The 23943-nt window shown below is 35.2% G+C and overlaps 3 protein-coding genes across 6 annotated transcripts; 2 read left to right on the forward strand and 1 right to left on the reverse strand.

Annotated features, from left to right (window-relative positions):
• Positions 1-963: 963 nt before the first annotated feature.
• LOC140828818 (uncharacterized) lies at positions 964-7346 on the forward strand. The gene is made up of 10 exons (XM_073191647.1): positions 964-1161; positions 1975-2127; positions 3124-3187; positions 3584-3641; positions 4110-4204; positions 4323-4426; positions 5064-5192; positions 5516-6673; positions 6775-7019; positions 7107-7346. Exons 2-9 carry the CDS (start codon positions 2003-2005, stop codon positions 6803-6805), a joined length of 1764 nt encoding a protein of 587 aa, XP_073047748.1. The 5' UTR covers positions 964-1161; positions 1975-2002; the 3' UTR covers positions 6806-7019; positions 7107-7346.
• Positions 7347-11821: 4475 nt separating this feature from the next.
• LOC140828819 (pentatricopeptide repeat-containing protein At5g46580, chloroplastic-like) lies at positions 11822-14184 on the reverse strand. Its single transcript, XM_073191648.1, has one exon. It carries the CDS (start codon positions 14062-14064, stop codon positions 11947-11949), a length of 2118 nt encoding a protein of 705 aa, XP_073047749.1. The 5' UTR covers positions 14065-14184; the 3' UTR covers positions 11822-11946.
• Positions 14185-21559: 7375 nt separating this feature from the next.
• Positions 21560-23723, forward strand: LOC140828820 (heat stress transcription factor B-2b-like). Of its 4 annotated transcripts, none has more exons than XM_073191652.1 (3): positions 21560-21671; positions 22141-22430; positions 22819-23723. In XM_073191652.1, the coding sequence occupies exons 2-3, from the start codon at positions 22188-22190 to the stop codon at positions 23491-23493; spliced, it is 918 nt and encodes a 305-aa protein (XP_073047753.1). In that variant the 5' UTR covers positions 21560-21671; positions 22141-22187; the 3' UTR covers positions 23494-23723. The 4 variants fall into 4 exon arrangements, with proteins under 4 accessions (XP_073047753.1, XP_073047751.1, XP_073047750.1 ...); XM_073191650.1 differs by having other exon boundaries at positions 21598-21774; positions 22108-22430; XM_073191649.1 differs by having other exon boundaries at positions 21599-21774.
• The last annotated feature ends 220 nt before the right edge of the window (positions 23724-23943 follow it).

Below are 23943 nucleotides of genomic sequence, written 5' to 3' on the forward strand. Positions count from 1 at the left end.
CTTTCTTTGTTCCCTCATATCTCGTTTGTCACGCTTCTTTTTAGTGCAATAATTATTATTTAATATATATAGACTTGTGCTCGTCTTTATAAGATTTTTTGAATAGATTTCTACAAAATAAGGAAAATAATATTTAATTAGTAAACAAATTCTTTTAAATATTAAAGATCAATCTAAAGTGTAATAAACTAAATTTTTTAAAAAGACAAAATCTTATCAGAATGAAAAAATTTAAGAGATAAATTGTGTTTTATTCACACATTCCTTTCACACGGTATCATATTACTGAAACCTCAAATTGTGCAATAATTTGATTTAAACTATTTCAAGGCAACATATTAAATTTTAAAATATATATAAAAATAATATTTATAGAGAAAATTCATAATTTCAGTCTAATATGTTTGTCTATTTCTTGTTTAATAATGTATATCGACAAATTTAAATTTTGATAACGTGTCTTTAAAGTTTTGATATTTTTAGTCATTTTTTTTATAGGAGTGATGATGTGTCACTGCAAATATAACACCTGCATCAGCACCATATTAATGTCACGCGAAGAAGATACTAAAACTACACAATATTAATGCTAAAACTTGTGTGAGACGATCTCACGGGTCGTATTTGTGAGATGAATATCTTATTTGAGTCATCCAGGAAAAAGTATTACTTTTTATTATGAATATGAGTAGGGTTGACCCGTCTCACAGATTAAGATCCGTGAGACGATCTCACATGATACTCACTCAACACAATAGAAAGATAATCAGATATAATTGAAATTCGATAAAAAAAAAATCGTGAAGATCCAAAAAGATATCGAAATTATATTATTTCCTAATAATGATTCACACGTGTTGCATGGTTTCGGGCAAAATATATTCACAAATTAGCGACGTTACATTAACTGAGAGGAGAAAATAAAGCAAAGATAGGAGAACAGAACAAAAATTAAAATCCGAAATAAATGAAAATCAGCACACGCCCGTTGCAGTATCCACTTTATTCTTCTCTCTCTTAGCTGTCTGTTCAATCTTCGTTTCCCGCTGCTCCGTGTCACTCCGCTCTTTTAATTCTTCCTTTTTCGTTCTCCCTCTCCTCCGCCTGTGTGCGTATCTACTACGACGCTTCTCCTTTCGTTTAACCCTAACTCCCCCACAGGTCGGCTGTTTTCTCTCCTCTCTCGCTCTCTCTATCTGTATGAGTGTGTTGTGTGGATTTGGAGTTGCGTTTTCCCTTTTTGTTTTGTTTTGTTTTAATTACGGTGAACCGATGCTTTTGTTGTTATTTAATTTAATTATAATTGGCGGTTACGGATTGGAATTCAATGAATTAAAGTGGAGTGATAGCAGCAGCTCGGATTATTTATTACCAATGTGTTCGCTTCTGTTGATTTATGGAATGAAAAGCTTGATTGTTTCGTTTGCTTTTGTGAATTGCGTCAACTGGCTTGTGCGAATTCGGGTGATCTGATTACGGTTGATGGATTATATTTCGGAAACTTGAATGAGACTGTCGTGGATTTTTATAAAGATTTGGCCTTTCTTTGGTTTTTGCTTGAAATGAATTGAAGAACTCGAATTTATGTTGGTTTTCTCCATTTATACTCTGATCTATCTTGTAAAATACATCTTGTTGCGGCTGATTGGGATATCTTTTGAACTTCTTTTTTTTTTTGGCATTCGAGAGTGATTGTTTACGTCGGTTTGTATGATAAAATGATAATATGTAGGATGGAGATGTTATTTAGGCCAAATAATATTTTCTCATGACAGAAAATTTACTCTCTGGATAACTTCATACATTTTATTATGTGATCCGTCATTAGGTAAAATATGCTTCGGTCGGTTTTATTGTTCGAAATTATTTTGATTACTTGAATGGGATCATCGAAAATAACCCATTGTTCATTACTGAACTTGGGGGATAAAAAATTCATTTGTAGATTGATATCCTAGCATTAATTTATTGTAGATCGGTAAGCGCAGTAGGATAGGAAACCATGATTCAGGTCAAGGAGGAATCATGTATCCTGGATTCAACTAATGAAGTCCGAATAGCCTCGTTTTCTTTGCTCTCTGAGAGCAGTTGTGATACTGTTACTCCAAGATCTTCCTCTGACTCTAGGTAGGTGATTTTAGTTATTTTTAATTTATGCGCTATTGTTCTCTCTGATGCTACAGCTATGGTAGATTAATCAAATATAAAAGTAAATTGTTGGTTTTGCATATAGTTTAAACTTTTTTTGGCTCGATTTTTCTTTATAGAAAGGTTTATAGCTGTTGAGGTTGTTATTTATAAGGAGATGACTGAGGCAGTGCAGTAATAACCTTCACAGCTATTTGTCCTTATCGAGTGCGAGTCTATGTTGCCTGGTCGATAATTTCATTACTCAAGACCTTGGTTGTAATATGTTCAGATCATTAAACCATTTTGCACTACCAGTGTTCGACCGCACCCCACCTTTGTCTAAAACAGTCTCTATAGGTGTATCTGACGGGCTAGACCGGCGAACAGGCGGTGGAGGCGGCCGAGCAGGCGGTCGAGGTTGTCAATTAACAGTCAAAGTCAAATAATTTTAAAAATCAGTCAAATTCAACCAGTTTAAAAAACCCTAAATATAATAAAAACATCTTTCAGTCTATTTTGTATTTACTTTAAGTTTCAAGTGTCCTCCACTATCAGTCATCATCTGCCTCAAACACCTCCAACAGTCGTCGCCATCAGCCACGACCTTAATTATCTTATTAGTTTGCATTTATATATTTATTTGCACTTTGTCTAGATTCTATTATATTGTATGAATCTTTTTTATGCATAAACATTATTTAATTGCATATATACATAAAAAATGATGAATATTTGTAATTACATTGCATGATTATATATAATTACTTATAAAAATGCTAAAAAAAAATTCAACCGCCTAGGCGGTGGGCAGTCAGTGTCCAGGCGGCTGAGTCGGTAAGCGGTCACTGACCCCCTCGCCATCGCATCCCGCCATTTAATAGGTCAATCTGGTACATGGAGAAATTGATTGAATAGGTCAATTGCCATCAAAGTGCTGTACACCTATTGGTTGATCTTTTTGCACCATTCTTTTTTCTTTTTCACATGGTCCAGTGGTCGAAGAAGTTCTGGTTTGACAAGACGACGTTTCTCACCTGCAGGCTGGACAACTGATGAGGTTTGCAACTAGACTCTCAAGTATCAACATTTAAATAATTTTTCCATAAGTGCCCAACTCTTTGAGTTTTAAATAGTTCTGGCTAAGAATTATTGGTTGTGGTTTTACGAAGTAAAAGTACTTGGAAGCCACTTATCATTGATCCTTGGCTAGAAGATTAGGAAATGAATATGGACTATCTGTTTCTTCTAACCAATGTAATAAAAGTATGTGATTTTTCATTTTGTGCTGCTCTTTAAGATTGTTTATGCCACTATACAGTCTGACAAGTGAGTTTGCAATCAAACAACAGGAAACATCAAGAGAAAGGGATATATGCACACAAAATAAAAAATTTGTTGCAGGTACCTAAGAATTATGCTTGCAAGTAGCTGACATGACTTCATATTTTGACAGGATAAGCTACTAGCTGAAGTAGTAAAAAAGTACAATGGAAGAAATTGGAAAAGAATTGGTGGGTGTTCATCTTTTCTTTTCTTTTTTACTTTTTTTTTTCTGCATGTATTGTGGCACTAATCCTTCCACCTGGCCTTTGTAATCAGGTTTGAATTTTTTTGGAATTTTATTTATTAAAACCTGTTGTTATTGTAATTTGTAACCATTGAATTATTGTCTTTTCGGCCTTTTTAATTGTGGTTTGGGTTATTTTCTTAATGCTCGAAAGAAATGTAGTGTTAATAATTTACTACACAATTGGCTTTTAGGGATTAAAAAATGCTATTTTCTGGGGAAATTTAGCAGCAAGTGGCTGATCTGCTGGGACGATACCCATTTCTTGTGTATTTAATGGCACTGTTAATATCTCTTGCTAGTAGCTAAGCCCTAATAGTATATTCATATGGTGAAGATGTATATATATTCAATCTATTCAGTTGTTGCTCCCAACATTCCTAGCTTATTGATTGAACTTTCTCTTTTGCAGCTGAATGCATTTCCGGAAGGACAGATGTTCAGTGTTTGCATCGCTGGCAGAAGGTTCTTAATCCCGATCTTGTCAAAGGCACATGGACGAAGGAGGTTAAACAATTCTCTTGGCTGGCTGATTATGAGTGAATTCATGACCCCAAATCCCTTGCTCATTTCAAGCCTGTGATAATTTATATTTTATCATTATGTGCATTATCTGAAACTTCAGGAGGATGATCTCATTATTGAGTTAGTTGGGAAGTATGGCATCAAGAAATGGTCAGCTATTGCAAACTGTTTACCAGGTCGTATTGGAAAGCAGTGCCGGGAAAGGTGAGTGACACTTATGATTTAAGACCGTTTAAAAATAACTAATTAAATAAATCAATGAACAATTAAGATCTTGTTATTTTGTGATTAACGGGAAAGCAGAAGATTTCTATTATTAGCATCTCGGTGTCTTTTAAATACATCTCACGGTGCACCAGGTTTGATTTGCAAACACTTCCCAGGGCAGGTGGGTGTGCATGCATTGAAATGTGGTGATCCAGCTTTGAGATCTTCTGTTAGGCCCTCATCTAACCAAAAAATTTAGTGCTTTCTTTTAAAAATCATCGACTTCGTCATTGTAGTAAAGATAATCGGTTTTTCTGTGTAGTGAATAATTGCTTGTGAATAAAAGCTTGCTATTCTCGTTTTTATGCATCAGAAGTCAAAGAAACACTTATTATTTTGGTAAAAAAGTGTGTATCGGCTTTGGAAATGGTAAATTAGTAAGCTAGCCTATGTGCACATTGTTTCGAATTTTAAACAGGCAACTGTTTGTACCTAGCTGTGCTATGATTCTGCAGGAACTATGTTTAAAGGCCCAATTGCCATAAATAACATCTTCTCTTTTTATTTCCTTCTATTTCTTGTCATCTTGTTCTGCCGGCGAATGTGAAACTCTTTCACTCAACTTGATTGTAAGGTGGCACAATCATCTGGACCCGGCAATAAGAAAGGATCAATGGACTGAAGTGGAGGAAGCAATTCTTGTTTGTTGCCACCGAGTGTATGGTAATAAATGGGCAGAAATTTCAAGGTTTCTACCAGGAAGGTATCTATATTTCCGTAGAGGTTATTATGGAATATTTGCAACTTGCTCAGCAGATTTCGCTTCCGATGTGTATACCTTGCGAAGAGAAACAATTGGGTTGAAGCATTCAATACACAATCCATAAATCTATTAAATTTTCAAGAAATCACACACATAATAATAAGAATTGCCGAAGCTTACCAGAATTACTAATCTTTCTCACTTTGTGTCTTGATTGTCATCTTATCTATATTAAGGATGATGTCTGCTGATTTTTTAATCTGCTTGTAGCTTTTCATTTCTTTATTCTCAATTGTTTGTTTATCAAATGTTTATCTGTGCAGGACCGATAATGCTATTAAAAATCACTGGAACTGCTCTGTAAAAAAAAGACAGGATTTAAATTTTCGTAGTTTCTCTGCCCTGGAATTTCTTGAGGCTTCATCTCCTAACAACGGCAAACATGAAGAAATACCAGGATCCAAATGTTATTCTAGAGTAGCCCAAACTCATGGTGAACAAGCTGGATATCCTAATTTTTGCAAGGGTACATCAGATACAAGTCCCACTCTCCTTGGACATTGCAAATCTTCAGAGGGGTTTAGAAATGTAACACCCCTAAATTGTGTTGAATTTAGTTTGTTAACAAATGTTAAAAGTGACAAATCTGGTAAACCATGCGCTGGAAGTGTCAGTTCTGCGTGGCAATGGAGAGATTCTCTGTCAACCAACTCGTTGAACAGTATTGCGGATTCATGTCATCAAATTGAAAAATGTCATGCTATTCTTGAGGTTGATCATGCAAACAAATCTGAAAGGATGCTTGGGCCTCCTAAAAGACCTAGGTGTAGCCCATGTGTTACGGATGTGAGGTCTGAAGACTCTCCACTTGATACCATTTTAAGTCTGTCTATTGGCTCGTTCGAAGAAGTGAATCGAGGGGCTGGAAAAAGAAACAAAGCCTGTGAAAGATCTCATTTGGCTGATCATAAGGAGAATGACCTGGGTTGCGAGCCATCGCAAGTGAATGATTTAGTTGTTTCAAATTCACCTGGCAAGAGCATCGGTGTAGAAAACAGCATCCAGCATGGTCATTCCTGCCTTGCGAACCTGTCATTAAGTATCTCTAATGGCACTACTTGTCCAGAGTGTATGCTAATGAAGTCAGCAATTACTTATGAAGGCACTCCTTCAATCATAAGAAAGAGAATTTCCAAGGAAATTCAGTATGCAAATGGCCTCAGCACTCCAGCTCATATCATTTCAAGCGCTTCCTTCAGTAATGATGCCAAGGGCACCGACTCGATTACTGAGAAGGATTTTGTGCAATCCATGGTATCTGCATCTGGAAAATCAGTTCCCGAACAAGCTTTGGAAAGACGTCTAGAATATGCATTTGATTTGGAGTGGGATTCAACCACTGTTGGACGTATCCCTGAATCTACAACTCCATCCTCGAACCAAAAATCTGGCGAGGATATTGGATTGCCTCCAGGAAATAAGTGAGTTCAAATGCTCATTTTTTTATGTTTATCTTTCCAAAAGGAATATTACTCCATCCAACCTCGATCTGTTTTGCTTACTGATTAAATTTATCCTACAGGGACAAACAAACAAACTCGGGTTCCGAATAGTTTTTAAGGGAGTACTATTATCTATGTATTCTGATGCATGGATATGTAGAATGAACCTGTATTCTTGTTTCTTCAGTTATTGCCTCTTGTTTTTGAAGTTTCTTGTATCATTCACTTGCCCGCCACAGACCTGACCTGTGTAATTATCCTTTATCAACAGGATATGGAAACTTATTCATAAATGAGACGCGATTCGTCTACAGATGTACCATCGGTAACGCCGCTGAGGAATTATCTGATCTGCCTTGATTTAGTTCATTACTGCTCCGCTTTAATTCTTCTATTATATAATATTTTTCAGCCTCATAATGGAAACAATGATACAAAGCTAGAGACAGACTTCACCTGTTCGTTGCCAGTATTTTCAACAGCTGAACTTATAGGGTCAAGTATTAGAATTTTCGTGTTTGCCTATATTTCATTAAGATCCTCGTGGGAAGCATGTTGATATTTGGAGTCTGTGTAAATAACAAATAATTTCTGGCTCGAGATGGTGTGCTAATGATCAATAGAAGGTGAGATCTAAAGATTTTGGAGGAAAGTTGTTTGAAGATATAAACAGATTTGTTTGAAGAAAGTTGATAAAATTTTGCCGACGCTGATTGCTAAATCGAATATATTGTACAACTCTGCTCGAGGAAAAGTTCTTTTATGTATTTGCGCTTACAGAGAAATTAACTTTTGAATAAAGAAAAGGCAATGATTTGTAGCATAGTAAAGAGAAATCAATTATTCATAGTTCATTAGGCGCACGTGTATCAAATTTGGATGAGATTTTTGTTCAATAATCAATTATGACAATCCAAAATTCAATTATAACAAAAATTCATTTCCAGCTCAAAAGAAAAAAATATCACTTGATTTGGATTCCAAATTGTAAATATAAGGACCTAATATTAGCCTGCATTGACTTGGTAGTTCACCAGAAGCTCGATTTTAGTTTAATTTTTGTCTTTCTTTATTAAAAGTTTAATTCATTATCTCTTTTTAAAAAGAAAAAAATTATAGATAAATTATCTTTTTGAAAGATCTTCCAAATTATAGAGTTACATGTTTATGGGCATCGTTTATTTTAATGACTTGATCGGACAGTTCATTTCATTTGGAGAATCCCATTATTTCTTCGGTTAAAATATACTAATAAAATTTAGTATTTTTATGCCATTATAAAACGAAGAGACATATTTAAGAAAATAAAAAATATAAATCAAATAGATTAAAAAAAATTGGATAAATCAATTCACCATGTGAAGAAAATATATTTTACCAAACTTAATTTTGACTGGAGATCAAAAGTAATCTCTAGGGAACTGGCGTTGATATATATATTGTAGTAACTTGGCCACGGTTTTATAAAAACCGCAAGAAAATTGCTATTTATTTAGTCGCTAAAAAAACGTGTTAAATTAAATTTAAAAACCATGGGCAAATTAGTGACGTTTTATTTTGAAACCGTCGCTACGCTAATTTAGCGACGAGATTATAAAAACTGTTGCTAAAACTTGCGACAGATCTAACATTCCGTCGCAACATTAGCGACGGAATATCAAAACCGTCACATTAATTATATAACGACGATTTTGCAAATAATGCTGCTGTTAATTACGACGAAATTATTTAATCTATATTCCGTCACAATTTTGAATTTTGAAAATCATATTCAAATTAGCGACAGTAATCGCCTATATATACCCCTCATTCCACTTCATTTTATCATCGGTTTTCGCATATTCTCTATGGTATGAATAATTTTTTACCTTCCCCCCCAAACTTCTTGATTTTTAATTACTAGAACTTGTTTTTTTGATTAATTTTGCAGATCTAATTCTCGGCTTCAACTTCTAAGTCATGCTTCAAACACGTTTTTTTCATATTTATGTTTGTAAATATATAGATACATATGTTTTGGAATATATAGATAGATATATGTATTTATTATATGTATATATGTAGTATAAAACTTTTATAATTGTGTTAGATGTGAACAAGTAGTATAAATATTTCATGTCATATATATATTTTATTGTTAAGATGCATGCGAAATTCTTAGATTATTTAATTTATATAATATTTAATTGGATGTTAGATTTAACTAGTCTATATAGATAGATACATGTGTTATAGTGTATTTATATACGTATGTATTTAATTAAATTAATAATTATTAATGTATTTAATATATATTAGTTGTAATAATTTTCACAAAAAAATTAATAGCAGTCTAAAAATAATTTTTATATATTTTGACAAAAATATTAAATGGCAAAGAGCAACCGCAAAAAATGTTGAAACAAAATTTATTTACATGACGATATAGTTAAAGTACACTTAGGACGATATATTCGTTGATCAGCGATCACGACGTGTGAATGTAAGTTTAATTTTCAAAATTTATTGAAGTAATTTTATGTAATAATTATTAAAATAATTATAATTCAAATAAGTAATATAAAGTATATTCTTCCTCGCAGGAAGTTATGTAGACATATATAGCTGAGTCGTTGACGTCGTACGGAGATGAGATGATTCTGGAGGCTTTTAGATACATGATGTCAACATAATATTCAAGTTGGTGATAGGTGGACCCAAAAAAGGGCAGATGTATGGTGGTTGATCCATAACTTCCACGATTTATCCTGAAGATATGGCTCTACGTCAACGTGGAGGTTTTAGTAGCGCTGAGACACGTCTGATGCACGTCTGATATGAGTGAAGAGACCCATAAATTGAGGGAGGATTTAGCAGCAGCAAATGCGATGTGCTGGAGATGGAGTTCGACGAGTCCAAGGAGAACGAGTTGCTGAGGACTCGAATGCCTTATTTGGAAGAGTAAGCACGTCTACTGGTCGATGGTATGTCTCAAGAAGCACCTATGCAGCTACCCTTGCAGCCATACGACAGTGCCTCGAGTTGCTGAGGACTCGAATGCCTTTTTTGGAAGAGTAAGCACGTCTACTGGTCGATGATATGTTTAGGGGTGGGTACGGTACGGTATACCGTATCGAACTACGGTACTGTATACCGTACCCAAAATATCGGTATGGAATTTTTCCACATCGATACCGGAAATTCGGTATACCGCATATTCGGTATACCGGATTTTCGATATGAAAAAAGTTCATACCGGTACCGTACCGACACCGAAAATTTTGTCGGTATATTTCGGTATAACGACATTTTTTCGGTTTACCGAACTTAAATTTTTTTAAAAAATAATAATAAAATATTATTTTCGGTATTTCGTATACCGAAAAAAAATATTCCGTACCGATATCGAAAAATTGATACCCGTACCGAAATTTTCGATATACCGATTTTTTCGATAAGTTCGATATTTTTTTTGGTACGATTTTTCGGTATTTCGATATTTTTTTCCCACCCCTAGGTATGTCTCAAGAAGCACCTATGCAGCTACCCTTGCAGCCATACGATAGTGCCTTCCTCCCACGCAGGTCCTCCGACAGCGACCGCTTCACAATAAGAGGATCACAAAACGGCCGCTTCATCACCAGACCATCTCACGAGCATAGATCCTTACATAGACGCGGTTATTCACAATAGTACACCGAGTCATTACATGACGTGGGTCACGACGATGACACTGATGATGGACACGAGGATGGTGATGGCGACGACCACGACGATTACGACGACGAGGAGACCAAGACATCGTAGGATTTTATTATATTTTGTTAATGATATTTATTGCACATTTTAGTTTAAATATCAGTCGAATTTGAATTTTTTTAATATAAAATATCAGTCGGATTCAGTTTGATATATATTAATTTAATGTTTTTTTAGATTAATTTTAATTTAATTTATTATGTTTGATAAATATTCATATAAATTATAAAAAAAGGTAAATAAAACATTTTGTTATATAAAATTCTGTACATAAAAAATTATTGTTTATACAAAATTTAAATATTATAATTTCTTAAAAAAATAAAAAAATCAGCGACTTTTTTTTAAAAAAAATCGTCACTACTTTTATTAATTATAACAAATTGAAATAATATTATTTCATTAAAAAAATTAAAATAAATACTTTAGTATCTAAAACCGTCGCTAAAAATGGTGACGATTTTTAAAAAATCGTCGCTAACTATAGCGACGATCAATTAATATATCGCTAATTTTAGCGACGGAACGGTTTTTAAAAAAACCATCACCACTTTTAGCAACGATTTGTGAAAATCCATCGTTAATTCTGCGACTGTAGCTAAAATTTGTGACGGTTTTTAGAAATCCGTCGCTTAAATTAAGTCCGTCCCTAGCTTTTTTTAGTGTGAATTATTGGAGGGTGCAAGCGGGCAATAGTAAACGTTTTCTGGATCGCAATTGCTCGAATTTTCGACAGCCACACCTAATATTATTAGCATTTTTACAGTGTTAGCAAACCTTACACAACAAATCAATAATAATATTTAAAGAAATTAGAAAATTAAATGTTTCCACATCGTTGACTTCAACTTTGTAGGAAAAAAAAAGACCCCGCATTGTTTGGCCTTGCAAGAAAAAGGTTATGTATGCTACAGAAATGAAAAAATCGGACAAAAGACAGTCAGCAGTTGCAGAGATAGCCAAATAACTGTGGTTTGTGGAAGAGTTATGTCTAATCCTACAGTTTCAGCCACCAACACCGTCACCTTACTCATTCTCAATCGCTTCGACCAGAAGGAGCTCCAGGCCTCCTATTCAGGTCATCAATCTGGTTCTTCGGTTTCTGGCACTCGTTTTGGCCTTGGGCTCTGCGGTTTAGTCGTTAGCCCGGTGTAACATATCAGTTATTTTAAATTGTTCGACTAGATTTGCGCTATTTTTAATCAGACTAAACTCAAAAGGATTTTCTAAAAAAGAATATCATTTTGGCTACTTTGGATTTTTGAAAATTCCGTGAGCTTAGTTTAACACCTAGGGTCCCAAATCTGGACGAGAGTTGAGATTCGAGACTTAATTATAAGTAACACCTCACCCGACTGAAAAAAAAGTCTGACTGTTGCAGGCAATGGGTAAGGTTGGAAAGCCATTTGTTATAGTTTGGGTCTATCTACAGTTTACAGTATTCAGAATAGAAATCTCAAGCTAGAATTGCATGTATATATATGCATTGACAGTAACAATTTATCTGCTGATGCTTAAGCTGCCGCAGAAGAAGCCTTCGATTGAACCCATTCCACCAAATCTTCTCGAGTCGCGAAAAAGAAACCAGCTTTCTCCTCACTTTCCCTAAAAGGGACTGCAAGTTTCTCCACATGAGAAGCGAAGGCAATCCCTAAACCTTGAGAAAACTTGTGAGTTCCAGCTCCCGTGTTGGCCGAGAATAAAGCAGGTAAAGTTTCTTGGTGTTCGATACTTTTAGCCAGAGTGCCCATCCATTCTTCGAATGCTGTATGAGCTGCACCAACAGAGAGAGATCGAACGTTTAGTCGCCACTCTTCTTCGGTTTTCGTATGCAGACCAGGATATAGTCCATACACAGATCCCATATACAAAAGCTCGTGTGCTCGTACATGGAGATTTCTTTTTCGACATATATCAATCAAACAGTTGCAGAATGGTCTCCTAGCTTCGACTAACGTGCTGTTTAGTATGCTTTTGAACTCTTCTCTGATAATGTCCAGGTTAGTGATCTTTTCATTTGACATTAGCCTGACTAAAGCAACCAATCTCGGGTTGGCTAGCTCTAAACAAGAAAGGACCTTGTCGGCATCGTCCCCGTCGCAGTATGACACAACGGATAGCAAGCACCCACACAACCTATCATCTGGCTTTACGCCCGAGTCCACTGAGGTTTTGAACACCTTAACCAAATCATCGATCTTCTTTGCACGTCCCAAGCATTGGATCAAACAGGTGCACCCCATGACATTGAGATCCACACCAGCCTTGGACATTTCCTTGAACAAAACCATGGCCTTATCAACGTTTCCTCCACTTCCATAAATATTAAGCATTGCTGTGTAGCTCCAACAATCCGGCTTGCTTCTCTGGGAACCTTTCATGTCCTCAAACAGTCTCTCGCCCTCTTCTACCAACCCAAGATCCGCACACATACTCAACAATGTATTGTACAAAATGAAATCGACTGGCCATCCTTTCAACTTCATTAGTTCCCAAAGCTCCAATGCATCTCTAGCCCACCTAGCCCTCCCATAAATCTTTATCAATGCAGTCAACGTCTTCTCATTGGGGGCGACCCCCAATTCCACCATTTCCTCAAACAAGCTTCTAGCCAAGCCGGGCTTTCCAACCTTACCCATTGCCTGCAACAATGTGTTGTATACAACCAAATTTGGTTGCACTCCAAGAGACTTCATTTCCTGCAAAACATACCGAATCCCATCATAATCCCCTGCCTCGCCAAACATCTTACCAAGAACAGAAAAAGCAATGGGATCAGGCGTCCACCCACTAGCTCTCCCTTTCTCATATAGACTCAGCACCTCCTCCACCTTACCCAATTTTGCATACACATCCAAAACAGCAGAATAAGTAACTTCATCAGGCATCAGCCCCGTCTTGTACATCCTCTCAAACCATTCCACTGCCTTGTCGAAAATATTACATCTTTTCGCACAAGTAATAATAGTGGAATAGGTAATGTTATCAAGCTCAATTCCTTTCTCGATCATTTCAAGTGCAAGATCCTCAATATGCTGAAACTGTCTGCCAAACCTCAAAGACTTCATAGTAACATTGTAAAATATTGTTTCAATGGGAAACAAATTCTGGGATTTCACCCAATTGAAGAAAAGAAGCGACTTTTGCCATGGCCTCAAGCCATTCAGCACTAAAAGCGTATTTTCCCTACTGGGTGCAGTTGGAATTCCCTCAACAACAGCCAAGAATTCAGATTCCTCACATTCATTAAGTTTCTTGGAAAATTCTCTTAAGTCTTTGATCTGTGGATTGTAGGAATAAGCAGAGCGTTTGTGGCGATGGAGAGAAAGAACGGAAGGCTTAGGCTTGGTGGGGTTAACCCAAGTGGATTTGGGCTTGGATAAAAGCAGGGTTTGGTTTGGATTATCAGAAAGAAGTGTGCTGGATAAGGGCAAAAGCTGCTCCGCCAAAGATTGGTTCTTTTGCTCTTGGGCTAAGGCGGAAGGTGGCGGAGGTGCTCTCTTGCTTGAGCTGCAGAAAACTGTGAATCTTTTCTTATTGGGAAGTTGAGAAGGGGTGGTGAAGGGAGGAGGTTGACGGTGGTTGGCCGCAGAAGAGTGGTGGTAAGGTGGTGTAGAAATATTTGTGGCCATGGGATGGAAGAACAGAGGTTTTGGAAATTGGACTGGTGAGCATACCTATAATTTCCCCATGCTTGTGGATATGTTTGTTGTGCGAGATATTTTATCAAGCACCTTACCCACCCTATCTGCATTGGAAGGAAATAAAGTAATTTATGAACACACTGAAGATAGAAAAGAAGTGGAGTGATGTGTGTGATAAATTGCCATTTAATAAATAAATAATAAATGGTATTTTGATAAATTAGCACAAGTCTTCTTGCATGTAGAGCAGCTTGCAATGATAAGAGAGGGAATTGATTCAAAAAAATCCATATGAATATAGGTCTATATCACGTATTTATTTCCGTGAGACAGATAAATTCAATCTACGGTCATAAAAAATAATATTTTAAACATAAAAATAATTTTTTCATAAATCAAATCGAATTAAAAAATCTTATCATAAAATAAGATAAGTCTAGTCATTATTTTTTTACCAAGTTTGTCAGTTGCACTTATAGGAGTGTCTGTTGCTTTTCAAAGAATGGAGAAAATTTTGAAAAAGTAAATGACAGAACATTATTTTCCTAAAATATTTCATCCAATTTTATTTATTTATATATATATTTTTGAAAATAAAAATATTGTTTACTACGTTATAGTTATGAATAATTACAATTTAGTCACAAAATGACAATATCACCCTCGATCTAAAAAATAATTAGGACAACACACCATAAATTTTAAAAATAAAAAAAATCTTATTTAAATATTTATTTTAATTAAAAATAAATAAAAATCCTATGAAAATCATACTTAAGTTATTAACTAAAACATAATCTCTAAAATTTTATTAAAAAAATATGCTTTCTCCCCCCAATTTTTCGTAAATTTGAACCAAGCTTTTATATTGACGTTGTTAGATTTTTTTTCTTGCTTGGGAAAATGAATACAGATTGAATAAATCAACAAGATCATAAGAAAATTGGCGAACGAAGAGTTGTAAGAAACTTGTTAGATGCAATAATTGTCTTTGTTTGGTAGAGCGATTGAACCGTTGTGCTTGAGCTGCTATGCGATTTAAAAGATTTGAATTACACAATTACCATCCAGCTATAACTTTTGGTAAAACGGCAAGCACTAGGTTCTATAATTTGTATCAAAGCTAAAGTCACGAGTTCGATTCTCATTGATTGTAAGGGGTACAATTATTGAGAATGATATCCCATAAGGTAAGGAGTGCAAGGAGCGATCGAACCGTGGGTGTAATAATTGTCCCATTGATTACAAGAAATGTGAGGAACGATCGAACTGTGATGCTTGAGTTACTGTACGGTTTAAAAGATTTGACATATAATCACGATACTAACTATTATATTATTATTATTAGTGACGTGGAAACTAACAATATTATTGACACTACGATAATGGTGGTTTTGTCTATTAAGCTCCTTTCACTTAGTGGAAATCAAATGGGACACTAATATAAGTTCTTACACCGTTGCACAATACCTGAATCCAATCAAACATTATTGCAATATAGCCTGAGGGAAAAAAGTGTCCATCCACACAAGTAACTTTGCATCTATATTACATTTTTCAAGATTATTATTACACTTTAATTTGGTGCATGCAATGTTGGATAAAAAAATAATTTATATCGATGCTTTCTTGAAAATAAATAACAAAAGCTTAATGCCCCATAAGATAAACTCGCATCTGAACCAGCTATAAATCTACAAGATTAACGTAGGAGTTTCACATAAAAGCATCTTTCACTCTTCCATTTCATGTATTCGATAAGAACGCAAACAAACCAAGCCGCTTCCTAATTTTTGAGCCAACTCTAATAATTTCTTACCAAAATCAAATCAGTCAAATATGTCTAAAACTATCAATGCTAAAGATGAACTTACAGCAAGTGATAGAACCTGTATACGAGGTCCCAATAATTGTTACCCCAGATAATTTTTTGCACCAAATTATGATCAAAAGCAAATGAAAAGAAGTTTTGATACCTATTGACCTGAACATTGCCATCGAAAGCAGCCTGCCATAGTGAATGTGCAACAATACACTTGTGAAGTTGCCTAGAAAAACCACGTGGATAGTCCAAGACCAGTTTACTATGCAAATCTTGTAACTGATCGCCAATGGACAAATGAAATGTAGATAACCCTGTTGTAGTATCCGCGCCGACCTGCTGCACGTGGACATTGTGCCTGCTTAATTTTCCACCAGTTCTGACTTCTGTAAGCTCATAAATTAATGCTTGTTGATTCCTGTATATTAGATCCCAACTTTAGAAAGGTCAAGTGATCAGAAACTTCGTAACAAAAATAATAGATTCAAATAGCCAGTACAAAATCATCACCAATCTCGTCCAGAGAGCATTTCAATTGATCGTAGGAAAGGTTGCAGAATGGTTAAAAAATTAGCATCTAGCATGAGTCAGTTTAGCTAGCTGTTGGGTTGTGAACATGACTGGTGTTTTGTTGCATAAGGAAGGATTCTTACGAAGAAAGAATTCGATTTAAGTATATTGTTCCATCCAGTAGATAATGCAAAAACTCGAAAGTCTCAAATTGAAGGCTTCAAAATAGCTCTTTATATCAAGGTTCAAGTCTTTCATGGTTATGTGAGGTGAAGGTTTTGCACCAGCAAATATAAACCATCTCGGTAACCAACCTCCGAGAAAAGGATTAGCAACTTATCTGGTACTGTGATCTTCAAAATTTTCATTAATTGTTACAGTTTTAGCTTGTATGCAAGACATAAAATATTTCCATTTTTCGGCACAAAAGTACAAACAAAATTAACTAAAGATTAGGCACGCTTATCGGTTCCACAGGACCGGGTCGGACCGGTTCTTCCCGGTTATGCGTCCGGTGAGTTTGGAACCGGTCAGAACCGGTTAGGAACCGGTACCTAACCGATTCTGGTTCCAAGTTCAAATACTTGGAACCAATCTAAACCAAGACCGATTCGGCTTCTAATAAACCGGTTCTTGTTTGGGTCAAACGGGTTCCGAACTCTAATTTATTATATTTTACTATATAATTAAAATTAGTTCTATTAATGGAAATTTTTAATTTAGTATTTTGATTGCAAATAGTTGTGATTACATAAAAAAATTTTAACAGAATAACTTAAACATTTATTTTTACAATTGAACATCTAAAATTCATCATGATTTATTAAAATATATTTTGAATATTCTGGATCTTCGTCGGAACTTGAGCTTTGGAATTCGTCGATCGCGCTAGAGGTCCTATTCTTTTTTTCTGCTGCAAACCAATCTTGCAGGCACGTTAGCATGGAAGTGTTTCTGGCTTTAAATAAGTTCTTTGGTCACCAATGATCCTTCCACATACTGAAAATGCTGATTCGGAAGCAACACTTGAACTTTGAATGGGTAGGACATATTTTGCAATTACAGATAACACTGGATAAAGTTTAGAATTTATTTTCCACCAATCAAGAACATCGAAATTATCCGTAGTCTCAACATATTGACTTAGATAAATTTGGATCTCATTGTAATTTGTTGTTGTCACCGATTTTCCTTTGAACTTTTGTCGTTTCAAACTTGAAAGAAGTTCAGTGCTCCATTTTTGCTCTTATATGTCGGCATCTCCTCCGGGTGCGCACTCATTTCATCACATTGTTTACTAGTATACAAATCAAACAATTCTCGGAGAGAATGCATGATTGACTTCTTTTGATCGTCAACATTCTTCCCAAGAAATTTAGCATAATATTCAAAAAAAAACACGTCTAATCCTCCTTCATTTTGAGTAGGATCAAGTAATGTTGCTAAATCATGCACAATTGGGATTGTTTCCCAAAATTTTAAAAATTTGTTTTTCATATTTGAAACAAAATCACGCATAACAGAATTATCGCGATATTCAATAAATTTATAAAACATATTGAAAAGTAAATGTAGAAACATGGTTGAAGCAGGGTAGTTAATGACATAAAATTTTTCGGTTGTTTCTTTAAAAATTTCTAACAAAGAAACACATTTACTCAAAATTTTTCAATCATCGTCACTTAGCATTAAAGATTGTGTTGTATTAATATTATTATTATAAGTATGGAGTAACTAAATCTTGAAAACGTAATAAAATATGAAGCAAGTGATATAAAGAATTCCATCTAGTTTCAATAGGAATTTTTTTTTAAATTTAATTTTGGTTGATTCGACTAGTGTTTTCCAGTCACGTTCATATCTTCTTTCACGTGATAATTTCCCGCATAATTTGAATTTTTCTATTACAGTGGACATTTGCTCATCGCATGCACATTTAACACATAAATTGATAATATGACACACACATCTAACACGAAGCAAATTACCTTCTAAAATTGGTTTTTAGTGAATCTTTAAGATAAATAATTGCAAAAGTATTGGCACTCGCATTATCTAACTTTATCGACATTATTTTATTTTATATGTCATAAATCTTAACAACATTTAAAACATATCTAGCTATAGTGTATGCATTGCGAGATGATTCTAAATAATCTAGCGCTAAAATTCTTTTTTGCATTGTCCAAGTTTTGTCAATCCAATGACATGTAACAACAAGATATGATTCATATTTTAAATTAATCCAAATATCAGTTGTCAAACGAACTCTACAAGAAATATTTGAAAGATGCGATTTTAGTGTATCTTTATATTCTTTGTAAATATCAAAACAATATTTCTTAAGTGTGTGCCTAGAAATATTGTGAAAATCAGGTTGAATAGTACTAGTAAATTCAACAAAACCTTTTTGTTCAGCTATTATAAAAGATTGACAACATTTGATAACAAACTTTACGATGGCTTTCCGAAAAATTTCTTTTGTAATTGTAAAAGCTTTACCACTAAAAGGATTAATTTGTTGTTGTATTGGTTCCTACCGAATGGTTGTAGCGTATCAGGGTCAAGTTTATGTATCTTAACTAAATATTTTTTCAAAGTACCGGTACCACCGGAACCACCACCCGTTTTGTAAGAATACATCGTTTTGCAAATTTTACAAACGACAAAAGAGTTATTCGTGCCTTGTTGTTCAATATCAAAGTGATCTCAAACTTTGCTTCGCTTTGCACGGGCTTTCGTCGTGCTATTTGACATTGTGTTGCTTGCTCGAGTAGACGATGGCGTCCCTACATCTTTGTTGGGGAGTTCCATGGCTTTTTCATCCTCGTGGCCAGGTTCGACTTCATCAAAGTCGGAGATGTAGCCAATCACAAAAGTCGGGAGCGTATTCGCCACCACCACCACGACGGTTTGATGATGATGCAATTGAAATTCGAATAATTTATTTGAGTAAATTGCGAAATAATAAATAAATAACAATAAAAATAATACGGATTATAGATAAAATTATAACACAGTTATTTAATATATTTGGAGAAATGATAGCAAAGAAATATATCGATTGTAGAGAAATGAGAAGTTGAGAGAAAATTGATATGTGGAATATAAAAAATGACTTATATTTATAAATGATTTTGAGGGTTAAAAAAATAATAATTGCAATTTGGCCCCCGATTGAAAAAAAATGGCACATTTCAGTAGCCGTTGAACGGCTACTGAAATGTGCCAACGGCTGCTGGCCTGCTGCATTTGCAGCCTTTGGCAACCGTTGGCCCAAAGGCTTTCTTTATTTTTTAAAAACTCGATTGCCGGGTATGGGTCCGGTTTCGGATACAGCCCGGAACGGGTTCGGATCCGGATCCGGAACCGGTTGAACCGGTTCAGAAAATGCTGAACCGGTTCAACCCACATATTAATGGATTGTACTTGGTTTCGGGTCCCGTTCTCACATACCGAATCCGGTTCCGGGCTTATCGGACCGATTCCGGGTCGGTTCCAGAACCGACCCGGAACCGGTCCGTTAAGCATGCCTGCTAAAGATAATATATTTTTATCCAGAAAGTAGTGAGTTACAGTGTAGTTCATGACCCACTGGTGAACAAAAGAGCAATAAAAAATATTACTTATCTCCATATTATTTGTCTCATACCACGAACTCAACGGTATCTAATACGAATGTTCTCAAGAGAGTATGTCCTTATTTACAACCTTTACAAGATATCTATGATTGTACCTTATTTCTTATTGATCTTTATTTGTGAGACGAGTCAACCATATTTATATTTACAATAATAAATAATGTTTTTTATGAATGATTCAAATATAAAAACTACTTCAAAAAACCGATTCATAAGATCGTCTCACAAATTTTTTTGTGTTTTATTATAATTGAGACCCATGTAGAAATTGTTCTCAAAATAATTGGTGAAGATCTGATTAATATTACCAATATACCCTTAAAATCTCTCTATAAATGAAATAGTTGTGACAATTTGAGATCGTTGGGATAGAATAAACATTAATTCAGTTGATGTGACGTCCTTTAAATTAAGAGTATTTATCACTCACGTAAATAGTTATCATCCTATGACTCATTCTTTTTGTACAGTAAATATCATAATAATTAAAATCAAAATTTTTATTACACGTATAAAAAACAATATAATTATGTATTACATCACATGCGAGTCACGTGCTTTGTCGCTAATATTAATTAATGTTTAAAAGAAATTTTTATATCACTTCAGACAAAAATTTGTGTGAGATTATCTCACAGATAATATTTTATGAGACATATCTTTCATTTGGGTCATTCATGAAAAAATTTTATTTTTTTATGCTAAGAGTATTATATTTTATTATGAATATCAGTAGAGTTGACCCCGGGGCGAAGCCAGAAATATGGCTCCGCCCAGGCTAGAATTTTAAACTTTAGAATTTTTTAATATTTTAAATTAAAATACCCGGGCTAATATCATATTATTCTAAAATTATAAAAAATTTATCTATAATTTTTTTCAAAAAATTTGGGCCACCCGGGCTAAAGCCCGGGTACAAGATTACATAGCTTCGCCTTTGGTTGATGACTCGTCTCACAGATAAAGATTTTTAGCCCGGGTAGAAGATTACATAGCTTCGCCTTTGGTTGATGACTCGTCTCACAGATAAAGATTCATGAGACTGTATCACACAGATATACTCATCACTTTATTATAAATTTTATGAAAGGATTTTTTTATCTAATTCAATTTATATATTTTTTAAATAATTATAAATTATATCAATCCCAATAAAATCGAACCTACTCACTCATTGTTATTATTATTATTACAAATTCCATAAAATGGTCATCATCCTTATCTGTGCACGTAAGCGGACACGTACCATTTAAATTCCATTTACTCGGGCAGAATCCGCTGTTCCTACACCCACACTCCGCCTTCTTAACGTACTGTACAAAAGGTCAAATTTAGACTTAAATTGCTTCAGTCCAGCTGTCCCATGCCATTTCCAGCATAGGTTGCAGCTGCGAGATTTGCAGTCGGATCCACTGGATCACTTCTCTAGAGAGAGGAGAGAAGAAACTTCTGGAAAATGAGATATTTAGAGAGTTTAATCCTGTGGGGCCCCATGGTGGCTTCCACTTTCTCGAAGCATCCGATAATTTTTTTTAATTATTAATTTTATATATGTCCCAAATAATATCCTCGCCTTTCTCTGCCAGGAACCTTCTAGAAAGAAGATAAAAGAACCACCTCCGGTGTGATTCTCTCTTTGTTGTTAATTTGTAGTCTGCGTATCTGAAAAGTGTTCTGGATTTGAAGCTGCAAAAGTTTGGAGGTTTTTTTCAAATCTTTTTCCAGGTCCTGTGAATTACTATTGTTATTGTTTCTGCATATTTGTTCTTTTATTTTTGGATAGAATAATTTGATGCTATAATCGAGATATTAGATGCTTTTGTTTATATGATCTATGATTTTGAAGATATTAATTATGGGGAAAATGTCTCATTTTTTTTTGGATCTATAGAGATCTTGAATTTATCAGGCTTTACGTGTTTATTCGTAAATAAATCACAATATATATTTTTCTAAGCTTTTGCTGAGTTTTCGTTGTTTTCTATTTTTTTTATTTTGCTTGGATCTGATATTTAGCTGGCTGATTAACGTTGTTGAATGTGAAAAAATTTGCTGTAGTTCCGTGTGGATTTGAAAATTTGTTTCCCTTAGGTTTTCTGAATATTCGACGCTCGGAGGATATCGAACTTGAATGCGCAATGAGTGGGGAGTCTACGGCAGGAGGCAGCGGCGGAGGAGAGTCGCAGAGGTCCGTTCCGACGCCGTTTTTGACGAAAACATACCAGTTGGTGGACGATCCATACACCGATGATTTGATCTCTTGGAATGAAGATGGAACGGCGTTTATTGTGTGGCGTCCAGCTGAATTTGCCAGAGATTTGCTGCCTAAATGTTTCAAACACAACAATTTCTCTAGCTTTGTTCGTCAGCTCAACACCTACGTAAGTTTTCTTCAATAAAATTACCGGAGTGAAGTTGTTTTTCGATTGCTTAAATCCCATTCTTTTTGCTTCTGGAGTAATTGTTTCTTGTTTAATTAAAATTTTGAATTCATTCGTAAAAGGAAAAGAAAAAAATAAAGCTGTGCTCTTTTATTTTCAGTTTATGGGCAAAATTCATTCACCCATGGAACTGTTTGAACTATTTTTGTTTTCCCCCTATGTAATAAGCAATGCTTATCCATGCAGAAACATGCTATTCATGTATTGTTTTATCGAGATTCAATAAAAGCTATTTAAATAAAATCGATATTTTGATTTCTGCCATTTTTTTCCCTTTTTTTTTTTTTTTTTTCTGATTTCAATTGCTATTTTTTGTTTGAATTTGCAGGGGTTCAGAAAACTTGTTCCCGATAGATGGGAATTTGCAAATGATTGCTTCAAAAGAGGTGAAAAAGCATTGCTTAGAGACATTCAGCGCCGGAGAATATCGACTGCCGTGGCGACATCACCGATGCCGACGACGGTGGTAGCAGTAAATGCACGTACAGTAACCGTCGCAGCATCCCCGGTAGCTTTTATCCAAGTCTCACCCACAAATTCGGCAGAGGAGCAGGTTTTCTCCTCCAACTCGTCTCCGGGGGTCAATACCGCCGCTCCGACAGCGATGCTGCTAGCTTGCACGTCAACTTCAGACATATTCGAAGAAAATGAAAAGTTAAGAAAAGAGAATTCGCATTTAAGCCAAGAGCTCAGTCGATTGAAGGGTTTATTTAGTAAAGTTTGTAGTTTAATGTCAAGTTATGCAACAAATCAAGACGAGATGGGTTTTCCGGAGGGGAGAGGAATGGATGCAATGGAGGCGGATGAAGGCGCCGCCGCCGTGAGTGATGGCGGAGAGAAGGCGGTAGATGACAAGGATGCGACTTTCCCCAGAATTTTTGGGGTTTCGTTAGCGGCCAAGAGACTGAAGAGGAACGAGGAGGATGAGACGCGGTGTTGTGGACCACAGATCAAATCAGAGCCTCAGAATTCAGGGACTATAGCAAATCACGACCCTCCATAGCAATGCCCTGTTCTTGGGATTTTACGGTATGAAAATCTAATTTTAGTGTGGATAAATAAATTATTGGGTACTGATGGTGAAAAGTGAGACACGTGTGTTCAGATTGTGATATTTTGAGAGATGGGCCATTTCAATTGTTGGGCTTGCTTAAAAAGAAGAATGATGGGCTTGGTTAAAAAAGAAGGTTTAGAACTTCAACAATGGAATGACTTGGAATTTGATTCCTTTAGGCAATGTTTGGTTTGATGTATAGAGTAGGATGATAATTTTATCCGGACCAATCAAGCGCTTTGGTTCAGTGTTAAATCAACCTACCTTATCCCTCATAGGTCATGATGGGTTTTAGGTAGGTTACAATAAATATCTCCTCACCCACAGGATTATTTATCCCAACCTTAATACCTCCTATTCTTCCAATTTACCCTTCTCCTTAAATTCAAACTCACCACC

The sequence above is a fragment of the Primulina eburnea genome, chromosome 4 (genome assembly GCF_022965805.1).
Source record: "Primulina eburnea isolate SZY01 chromosome 4, ASM2296580v1, whole genome shotgun sequence".
NCBI classification, from domain to species: domain Eukaryota; kingdom Viridiplantae; phylum Streptophyta; class Magnoliopsida; order Lamiales; family Gesneriaceae; genus Primulina; species Primulina eburnea.